Below are 12,332 nucleotides of genomic sequence, written 5' to 3' on the forward strand. Positions count from 1 at the left end.
TAAATTCTTTAGTGCCGTAGCCACACAGCACATCTATATGGTTGATACAAATGTTTCTCATGTGTCGTCGTCTAGTTCCATTATTTAACTCAAATACGACTATACGACTTTGAAAGATTTTGAATACTGTAAAGTTATTAACGAAAAAACATTTTTGCAATATTATTAAGTTATTTTTCGACATATGGCAAAAATTATTGAATTTCATAAAATAAGTAATCGATTTTAGGGGTATCCCGTTACAAAGTGCGCAGTTAGTTTTCTAACGGAAGTTCAATTCATGGCGTGTGTTGATAAGGGGGTCGTAGATGGGGTTGTCTCGGTTGCGGTCATCGACCCCGACAGCTGGCATACTCACTACACCGGAGGAGACTACACGGCGTGTTCATACATATATGTACGAAGTCTGCTTTTAAAAATAAGGATTTGCGTAACACAACATTTTTGATTCTCAACCTATTTTGATGATAAATTCATACGAATAACAAAATTAGATAAATTTTAATAAAAACAAATTAAAATAACAAACCAAAATTAAGCATTTCTTGCTGTTCACGTAGGCACATACACACACATATCAGAGAAATGAAAGCAAGATTCGCTAAATTATCCTATTAATTTTTGTATCTGAACATTCGTATTATTATTATTAATTACGACGACAAAGCTGTAAGAGATTTTTTATTTAATTTTAATACATTTAACGTATATTAATGAAGAATATATTTTTGTCAAAACCTACGTGTTTATACCGACAAGTAATAATAAAGTGTTTTCCGTGTTTTCATTTTTTAGAGAAGTGCTTTGCAGTGCCACTGACCTTCGTAGTTTTCACGGATGTTTATTTTAAAAAACACTAGTCATCTCTCGGAATAAATATTTAGATTTCTTTATGATAGTTTATTATTTGCCATGTTATGACGTCTTTAAAAATTTTATACACCTGTAGGCTAATTGTCAAGTTATTTACTTGGAAAATTGATACGGAGAGTAACAAACTGATAATTTATTTTAACTTCTATATTTTAAATAATTATATCTTATTCTACATTTGCACCAAAGTTGGTGGTAAACAATAATATGTACTAACGTTGTTTCACAAAAAACAGCTTTGGTAATTGTCTACGTGTAAACATATCTTAAATAACAATAGACATTAAACAACTATATATAAACATGTATGGATAATTTCAAATATATATATAATCATTATTGTTGTTGTTTAAAAATCAATCGTTTGAGTTCCAGCACAATTTTAAACATTTGTTAAATAACGTAAATATTAGACAAAATTAACACGTGTGCGTACCAACACCGACAATACGCTACGTCGCGCCATGACGTTTCCATAAAAATATGTAATATACAATGGAATATTTGAATTACTTTTCATGAGCTAAGTGTATACAAGTTTACATATTAAGGCATATTTCATGCGTTGCATTGAAGTACATATTTGCAAAAGGAATCTATCACCATCACCTTTAGTATCGTGGGAAAAAACTTAAATAGTCGGCATCGTCTACCGGCTAGCTCAGTCCGATGATAAATAGTAAAATATTTTTATGAATGGTGAGAAAGTAGGTCGAGCTGTTTCCGTTGTTTTTATTAGGAAAAGTGGAGACGGATAAAACATTTCTGTAACAACTTACATATATCATGCAGCTAAAGAGTGATAAACTAAGTTATAAATATTTAATATTTTAATATTTAACTATAAAATGTAAATAGGGTTAAACGTGCAACTAACTAGGGTTTATCTGTCTTTAAATATAAAAATCATCATTGTTTCTTCAATTACTTTTTATGAAAGAAAATAATTACAAGTAAATGGAAGTTTTCCCAACAATTACAAGGAATGTCGTCAACGAGGCATGTTCCTACGTCGTGGAGTTCGATATCTGCCGTGTGCGCGAGCCGCGGGCGCGGGCTGCGGGCGGCGCACATATTACACGCTCGAATGAATTTCGGCTCTGTGCGCAAGATAACGCGGGCGCCTCCTAAACGCGGCCTCAGCTCGTCGGCGTCGAGCGGAGCGGAATTACAAACAAACAACACACCGAGAATTCGAGTCGATTCGTTATCTGGCAGATTAAAAGGTGGCACGATACCGAGCACGCCGCAGCGCAGCGCATCAAGTTCAATAGCACACGTTCAAACAGAAAAAATAAAATAAAAATAGCGACCCCACGAGTGGCCCACGATGACTAGGATCAATGGCCGCGGAAGTTTTTGCGAATATCCGGCATGCTAACGGCGTACCGAACTCGGACGGTTGTTTACATTATTCGCCGGTTACCGGCTCGGGGCCCCAGCCCCGGCCGCCACGCTCCGAAACCTGTACCCTTGATAGGTACAATGACCATTAAAAGTTTTAAAGGCCATTTAAATATTAATATCATCATGGTTATCTCGAAGTGATGATAATTATATATTTGTGTTTTATTTTACAAAATATTTCCAGCACTAATTGTATTAATTGGAATGTAAAATGTTTTATAACAAGAAATTAACGAAATAATATCGTTGTAAGATTTTTTTTTTATAAACAACAATAAAAAATCCCGTGACTTCAAATTAAAGGTTGTATAAGAAAACACAGTCTTATATGTTAAACGTAAAAAGTTAAATTAAATCTACACTAATATCACAAAGCTGAAGAGTTCGGTTACTTGTTGGAACGCGCTATACTCTGGAAGTAGCGCGTTCGAATTAAAAAAGTATCTTTTTTTTTATTATTACATTATTCGTTATATTTTGTTTTGTTGTTATTACTTTACGACAGTAAAGAATATAATAACTCTCTATTTTCACGTGGGTGTCGTAAGAGGCAACTAAGGGATAACGTCGTTCCACTACCACCTTGGAACTTGCCTGCCTGTCACCAACCTGCCTGCCCAGCGTGGTGACTATAGGCAAAACGCATGAGTTTGCACCATTTTTGGCGCGAACTTGAGGAGGCCTATGTCCAGCAGTGGACTGCGATAGACTGAGGTGTGTGTGTGTGTGTGTGTGTGTGTTGTGTGTTTGTTTGTTGCTATATAGCTCATTTACTGAGATTGGCTATATAGGCTATATAATATTTTAGTACCTACTTTTTTTCTCAAATTAACGCCGGTGAAACCGCGGAGGAAAGCTAGTTACAGATAAAGTATTAATAATTATACTTTACCTTTAATTAAAACATTTAAAAATAAATGTTTGATTAACAGCCCTTTATTTGAAACAATTTACAATCTGCTAGTATTTTTAACCGACTTCGAAAAAAGGAGGAGGTTCTCAATTCGACTGTATTTTTTTTTCTTTTTTTTTATGTATGTTACATCAGAACTTTTGACTGGGTGGAGTGATTTCGACAAATTTTCTTTTAATCGAAAGGTGGGGTGTGCCAATTGGTCCCATTTAAATTTATTTGAGATCTAACAACTACTTTTCGAGCTATATCTAATAATGCGTTTTTACTTGACGCTTTTTTCGTCGACCTACGTTGTATTATACCACATAACTTTCTACTGGATGTACCGATTTTGATAATTCTTTTTTTGCTAGAAAGGTGATATCCCAAGTTTAGTATCATAATAAGGAAACTAGGATCCGATGATGGGATCCCAGAGAAATTGATGGAAATACTTGAAAATCCGCAATAACTTTTTACTGGGTGTACCGATTTTGATAATTCTTTTTTTGTTGGAAAGGGAATATCCCTAGTTTAGTACCATGATAAGGAAACCAGGATCTGAGGATGGGATCCCAGAGAAATCGAGGGAACTTCTTGAAAATCCGCAATAACTTTTTACTGGGTGTATCGATTTTAATAATTTTTAATTTAATCGAAAGCTGATGTTTGTCATGTGGTCACATATAAATTTTATAGAGATCTTATTACTACTTTTTGAGTAATCTTTGATAACGCGCAGTTACTTGACTATTTTTTCGTCGATCTACGTTGTACTACTCGTCGATGTAATTGAAGTCGGTTTTTTTTTCGTTTGCAAGCAAACACAATTATTCACATAAGTTATTAGTTATTGATATAACAGTAGAATCTGTCGGTCGACTATTGCCGTGCAAATAATAAACACAGAATACGACACAATTCATTTCGTGTTTAACACATAACGGCATTTCACCATTTATTTATTTTCTAGGTGATCAATTGCTCATAATAATATTTTATTTCATACCTGTGCTCGCGGCATTACTCACACTTAATTTTAGCCCATCATTAAAATTATACCACTCAAAATTAAATTGGGATAAATTTAATGATTTTTCTGCTAATGTTAAACACAAATTTACTACCTTAACTTCGACAGAAACACATAACGTTTTAAAAAAATCATACACACACAACATTTTCACAAAATTCTTAATCACTACATAGTATAAAACAAAGTCGCTTCCCGCTGTACGTATGCTTAGATCTTTAAAACTACGCAACGGATTTTGATGCGGTTTTCTTTAGTAAATAGAGTGATTCCAGAGGAAGGTTTTGATGTATAATACATTCATAATATAGAAGTAATAGTAAGGGAACACTGATAGTTTAAGACGTTTCTAATATTATGATGTAGTAAATAAACACATTTTTTGCGCATATATTATATTTATTTTATATTTTTTTTTTCAATTGCAATTAAATTTATATGAGTGATTTTTTATCGCTAAACAGAAAAATAATATCAATTAACTAAAAATTGGGTACATTTCGAAATACAACATTGCATATTTTTAGCGGACGCAGGAAGCTACTTGACAAAATGGTCATGTCTGAAAATGTAATTAGTACTCCCACGCCGGTTTTAATTAAATTAACATTCCAGAGCACAGTTTACATTACATGTTTTTATAACTCTTGATAAATAAAAAAACAAGTCCATTAACGCAATTTTATCATGTTATATTTCTATTAAAATATGCGTAGAATGTTTGTGAATGTACGCGTATACGAACATCAAACGAATAGCAAATTTTACTATTTACTATTTAGTGACGTAACTTTCGATTTACTTTTAACTGGCTCTACCCGCGACTTCGTTCGTGTGGGATATTTATTATACTATTTGAATACTCATTATTTTTTTAACGGCGTGATCCTGATCCCGTGAGAATTGAGTTATAAAAAGTATATGTTGCCATGTGACCTTATTCCTTCATTTTATTTTAACCTTTCCAGAGACAGATGATACACATTTAAAAACTTTTTAATTAATCATGTAAATAATAGAAATAGGTATAAAGACTTGACCTCGACCTTACAGAAGATCACAGCTAAATAACACTGCTTTCAAGCAGTGTTGTGTTGCTATTGGGGAGTAAGGTGACCAGAGCTCCTCGCTCGTGTTGCAGGCGTCTATAAGCTACAGAAATCGCTTCATCAGGTGAGCTGTACCCTTGTTTGTCGACCTTGTTTTATAAATAAAAAATAAAAAAACTTTTTATCCCATAATTCGCACGGGATCAGGATTTTGCTGTTAGAAAAATAATGAGTGGTCCAGAAACAATCTCCTACGCAAACGAAGTCGCGGGTTCGCGGGAATTAAACGCATTATCTCGATGTGTATTAATTAGTACTGATATCTATTATAACAAAAGGAAAAATTTGTGTTTCAAGTGTGTTTTGTGTTCAAGGTTGATTCCTTACAAGATTTTATTAGAAAGACCATCTAGAGATTAAACGAATATAATTGAATAAAATAAATTGCCCCCTTTATATTATGAATTGTTAGTGGTTTTATTAACAAATATGATAGTAGTACTCACTTCCAGGTGCGAGCATGTCGGCAATAGTGCAGTCGCAGGCCAGCAGCAGCGCGCACGCCACCACTGGCCATGCGACCTGGTTGACCGCGCGCCGCATCACGCTGCGCCGCGCCCTCGCGCTCCCGTCCGCATGACCCGAGCTGAAACAACCATGCATGTCACTGTACTATAAGACGCTTTTTAAATACCATATATTTTGTGGTCAGACATACTGTATTAAGAAAAAAATTATATCTGTGATTCGGTTCTGTTACACATTGGTGGTTCTACATCTTTATTTGTTCTAGAAAGATGGGAATTTCATTACGATTTTTAAGACTTAGACCCTTTACCAATGAGGATACAAACTAGAAGGAATTGAGAACTCAATAATACTTGTTCAAATGTTCTCGACAACTCGCAACATCTTATACGCATTTTACATGTAATAGATATATTATGTAGTAAGTATCCACCTTTTTAGAAAAAAATATTTACGTATGCGTTGATTTATAATGTACTCATACATCTGTAATACCTAATAGTTTTTTCCTGCGATCTAGACACGTTATCAATCAATTTCATTTTCTGTAAATATTGATACTTTTATTACACTTAATCATTACATAGTATAAAACAAAGTCGCTTCCCGTTGTCTGTATTGCTTAGATCTTTAAAACTACGCAACGGAATTTGATGTGGTTTTCTTTAATAAATAGAGTGATTCCAGAGGAAGGTTTAAATGTATAATAAATAATATACATTCATTCCTTTAACACAACACTTTTCTGAAAAAAAAAACAATATAGGTACTAACCTACTACATTTTTTTTTTATAAAAGCAAAATTTTAATTCGTGCTGAAATCGAGAGATCATAGCGAGGCTATTGCGGCAACTCGGACATTGTTTCATGTCTTATTGAGTATATTAATTTAACCAAATCCAAAATAGGTACTTTGAGTCAATTAATAAAAAATATATATCATCATCATAAAACCAGTTAGATCACTGACGGGTTTTCTAAAAACGTTACTACGTTGGGTCCTTGTTTACTTTTTATTTTGATTATTTTTATTCCTTTTGACAAATAAAAGGTTTATTTTTCAATAAATTTAATATAACAAATTTATAAACGGTTTTGATGAATCAAAATGTCATATCATTTTGTCAGTTAGTAACCAATTTGACTAAAAGTAAAATTATCAAAAAAAAATCTTAATATCTTGACAAGTAGTCTGCAAATTTATATTTGGACTTCAACTTTTGTGGGACGCAGTAGTGGGATGTTACAGGCTGAATCCATAATTTCAAGCTTTTACATTGTTGATCTTGACACACGGTGCTGTGTGCTCAAGTTTTAAAGATTTAGCTCCAGAATGTGTATTATGTATGTTAAAAATTTGATCTTAAAATTTAAAATAATACAAAAAAAATTGGATCGACTATTGCGTCACAAAAAAAGACTGCATATTAAAAAGTACACCTGTATCATAATTATCAATTCATACCGACTTGTCGTAAATTTTGATATAATGCTATTTTCAAAAAGATGTTTTTATGATAACCCTACGTATGTTTATGACGAATCTTGTTTATTTGGCTTTCGGCGGCTTACGTCATGCTAAAGGAGTTATTAACCCATTATTAAAATTTATTCCGCTTGGTATCTAGTGATATAACACAGTCACTGACTAAAAATAAAATATATCATACAATAAAAATGCAACTGGCCAATGATAGAGAGGTACTAAGGGAAAACAAATTAATAGAGCATTTATGATAGATAATTATTACTACTTAAGTAATACACATTTTATACAGTCATTACATCTTAAAGTTTATTGATTTTGTAAACAGCTTTTATGCTTATAGAAATATTAATTTGTCTGCGTTAGTGAATTTTCGAAAATAAAAGAGTTATTTTTTAGTTTTTATTTGGTAAACAAACACTACATTGATTAACTAGTGTGCTGCAATTACCTATTTCATTACCAATACAATGTTAGGAAAGACGACATGAAGGCTTCGAGTAATTACTGTTAACGTGTGAGGCCGCAACATTCTCACGACATCAAACCACGGTTAACCCTTAAAGCGGCTTGGCCGTTTTTAGGACAATTGTATAATTTAAATTTGCCTGTTCTCAAGAAATTAACCGGATTTGTTATTTATAGAAATGTGATGTAGAAAGATGCATCTATCCTTCGAGCACTCAATTTTTACAGTGCTCTTATCGTAACAGGAAGATTAAATTATTTGAATGTCGACAATTTAACAATAATCGCCTCAGGGTCTTTACTCTGAAAATTAGGTATGAAATAATTGTAAAATTAATAATAATTGCTTTGATCAGCAGCAAAATATTGTCTCATTTTTAACGGATAATGTCGAAATCTAAGGAAGTACAACATTTAAAAAAAACCTATCTACTTTCACAATATATTTTTTAATTTTTTTATAGTATTTCTAAACTGCATCATTAACGCCACTTAAAAACCGATTTTCAAACAAAAGTAATGTTTCTTTCATGGTTTGCCGGTTTAAGAGTTAAATATTTACAACGAAAAATATTATCCGATTAACACAACGGCGGCGGCCGGCGTCCATTTCGCGTGAAATGGAATGACTTAATAATTACTATAATAATCTATTAATTTTATTGGTAGTGTGTTTTTCATAATTGTGTTGCTTTCTAATGAAAAGGACCTACTGCAATTACATCGTCTTCGTTATAATTCATAACTGAGTTAGGGCACAAGAGAAAATATCCTCTGCTCAAAAAAATGGAGCAGATCGACTGAGGAAATACTTCGACCTTACATCTAAAAATAATATTTCAAAGCACTATTAGCAGCGTTGTGTTCCTGTGGTCAGTAAAGTGACCTGAGCTCCTGGGAGGGATTGGGGAAAGGGTCGCCAACGCGCTTGTAATACTTCTGGCATTGCAAGCGTCTATAGGTTACGGTAATTGCTTACCATCAGGTGATCCAGGTTACCTAGTTGTATAAAAAAACATCGACAAGTAATACAACGTAGGTAGTCAGGAGTATGCAAAAACAGTAAAGTAAATACGCATTATTAAAGGTAGCAAAAAGCAGTAGTCAGATCTCAATCAAATTTAAATAGGACTACATGACAAATGAGATGAGTAGATACTTTTTGAGTAATTATTGATAACGTGTATTTACTAGAGTATTTTTTCGTCTACTTAAGTTGTATTACTTGTCGGTGTAATTGAAGTTGGTTTTTTATTCGTTTGCGAATAAACACAATTATTAAGTACTTTTAAATGATATTTGTTACCAATGTTAACCTGCCCATTATGATTATATGAATATGATTGTTACAGAGTCAAAAATATTGATGACATGATTTTGAATAGGTTTTTGCAAATAAACTAGTTGGCAATATCACGGAACAACTGCGAGCAATGTTATGATTCTATAAGAAATATTTGGTTAATATATATAATAATATATGTCAAGTGATCTAAAACAGTAACTAATCGGATACCCGGTCATGAGCCTATGCAAATGCAAATCTATATGACAGCTTTCTGAAACACGTAACGTGGTGGTGGCGCCACGCGTTACATAACGTGCCGTACTGCGATATACATAGTACGGATACATGTGTAATCAATACATATAATAAAAATGTAACGGATTGCTTTCATGCATGCATGCATGGAAGATATATGAGAAAAAGTATTATTGGGACCTTTATCAACGCAAACAGCACCCAAAACAATGATTGTTAGAATTTTTGCCTGTTTGTCTCTGCGTTTGTGCACGCTAATCTCAGAAACGGCTTATCCGATTAAGATGTGTTTTCAATAATATAATGTGGTAAGCTTCCGTCCATGACTGGGTGTCGTAAGAGGCTACTAAGGGATAACACAGTTCCACTACCACCTTGGAACTTTGGAACTTATAAAGCCGACTGATGGCGGGATAACCATCCAACTACTGGCTTTGAAATACACAGGCCGACGACCTGCAGTAGCGTCTTAGGTGCGACAAAGCTATCCCTGCGGTCACCACTCCGCCTGCCCAGCGTGGTGACTATAGGCAATACACATGAACTTGTGGAGGCCTATGTCCAGCAGTGGAATGCTGTAATAAATAAGCTGAAATGATGATGACGATGATGAAGCTTCACTTAACATTTAGTGTTTGTTTCATGTCAATCGGTTCATAAATAAAAAAGATATATCAATTTAAAGAGTCACGTTGAACATGTAGTCATTCCACGCGGGCGAAGTTGCGAGCACAGCTAGTCAGTTATATGTTTCACACTAAGTGACTAACTATACGCCTTTCTACGTGTTCTGTGTACAAACACTACGTCACTGTGACGCTCTCAGGCGCCCAAGTGACGGTGAGCTACGCTCTATCTAATGAGGATTTTAGGTACTAGATAAAAATCTTAACATTTTGTTAAATTACAATTTAAAGTATAAAATGCAATGAATTGAACAAATGGTTGACATTTTCAAAATTATTACTTGTCTGTTATAACTCTAGAGTATTTTTGTTATGATGGCAATATGTGTTCATCACTATGGTGTATTAAATGAATATTAATTTTAAAAATTGCTGACCGCAGGAACACAACACTACTTCAATTGCGCAACCTACCTTACCTGCAAACCTACATTATTTGCGTCCTAATTTTAAATTGATTGTATTTCTATTTCAAATATTCACACAGCCGTTACGTATTATACTTAATTAGGTATTAGGACATATATATATCCTAATACAATTTAATACGCGATAATAAATATCGATTGCAGTTTTAAAAACAATTAAATCTTTATTCGTTACAAAAAAATTAAAAATAGACCAACCATTTGATAAAACATGAAATATTTTGACAAGAAGTAAATTTTTTATATTTATTATTATAGACATAGGTACTTTTAACACGTAGAAAACATGCTATTAACATTGTGCCATTTAAAAAATTATCACGAAAGAGATCACTAGAAAAGCAGTTTATATTACGTAGAAAAGAGACAGGACTCCAAACAGTGACTAGGCTACGACGGTCCTAGAAAACAACATGGAGGGAAGGGAGGTAGCAGTTTCCCGCGCTGCACTCATAGTTGTTTACTCGCCATAGCGTGAGCGTGGCGGACAACGAGGTTGACGACCGCATGGCGCACCACGCCGCCATATTTTTGGTAATAAATAATAGAATAGCACAACGCAACACGATCGATCGACCGGCGGCCAGTGCGACGGCGCGACGCTCGGTGGCCAAAACATTGCACCCCACCCCTGGCGACTTCTGCGCCGACAGTGGCCGCAGAGTCGCAGTGAAGCCAATGATAACCACGTTGCGCCTTGATAATAAAAAACATTGGCAGATCACGAAACTCGAAGTTACTATAAATAAACCTCTGAGTGGTTCATCTGACAACAAACCAAGCAATATGATGTGTAATTTTAAGTATCCGCATGATCTTTTTTTTTAATTATAAATTTTTAATCTTGTTTGTATAACTTTACGTAGACCCGTTAGTTAAAGTAATAACGAGATAACCGTAAATATAAATGTATTGATGCTCTAGACAGCCCGTTGTTTCATTGTGTTTTGTGTATCATTATAATTTATCATCGATGGTAAGAGCGCTGAAGTTGGTGCCAAGTGGGCGGTAAGAGGCTAGCTTCATATTCCACTTTTGACTGGGATAGTGCCTTAGCACGTAATCATATATTAATCTCTTTAATCGACATCGAAAAAAGGAGTAGGTTATCAATTCAACTAATACCGGTACGAGTATTACTATACCGATTTGAATAGGTAATGGTTTTATTAAAACGGTAAAAGTCGCGTGTGACACTCGATTTTTTTCCGTCCCGCGGAGAAGCCATAAGATATAGAGAGGAGCTTTCCAGTGAAATTTCTATCGCCAATATATGTGATAACAATAACATGTAATAATGATTCCTTATAAAAATTATATGTGTAACAAATTCCAGGTATACATATATTAGTGCAGTGCCTCAGGCATGTTTGCGAAGGCGCATACAGATGACTTTTACGACATTATGAGAAAACGGTGCGCCTCCATGTTAGCCCGCCTCCGCGGCTCCTCCAGCGGAATGCTGAATGTGTTTGTTGACCGCTGGGACTCGCCACTGATGTGTCGGTGGGTGCAGCTGCACAAAAGACCGAATTGTGTGACTGTGTCGTACTAACATTAGTTTTTTAGGTTTTAGAACGTTACTAACAATTTTTATGCATGAAAATTTTAAATAAATTATAATTGTTATTATTATTATTATTTAATTTTAATTTTGATTGTAGTCGTGATTTTAGTTTTGATATTTGACTATGATTTTAATTTTGAATTTATATTGAATACGGTGATAATTTGAGACAATTTATTTTTGACATATTTTTATTTTTATTTTTATTTGAATTAAATTAAGTAAGTCATTATTTTAAGCTCTTAATCGATTGAATTTTACTTTCTAATTTGGTTGAAATTGTTATTTAAATTTAGTATTGATTGAATTTCGATTTTAGTTTTAATTTTCATTGAATTTTAATATTAATTTTTGTTTTTGATTTTAAT

At 33.7% G+C, this 12,332-nt stretch overlaps 1 protein-coding gene across 1 annotated transcript in view; it reads right to left on the reverse strand.

The window, feature by feature from the left end:
- The window catches only part of LOC123657389 (insulin receptor-like), a 91,250-nt gene extending 85,266 nt beyond the window's left edge, over window positions 1-5,984 (reverse strand). The window contains exon 1 of the mRNA XM_045592944.1: window positions 5,764-5,984. Within this exon, the coding sequence (XP_045448900.1) occupies window positions 5,764-5,920 (157 nt within the window). The 5' untranslated portion in view covers window positions 5,921-5,984. The remainder of the gene's footprint in view (window positions 1-5,763) is intronic.
- Between the last annotated feature and the right edge of the window lie 6,348 nt (window positions 5,985-12,332).

The sequence above is a fragment of the Melitaea cinxia genome, chromosome 1 (genome assembly GCF_905220565.1).
Source record: "Melitaea cinxia chromosome 1, ilMelCinx1.1, whole genome shotgun sequence".
Lineage (NCBI taxonomy): Eukaryota > Metazoa > Arthropoda > Insecta > Lepidoptera > Nymphalidae > Melitaea > Melitaea cinxia.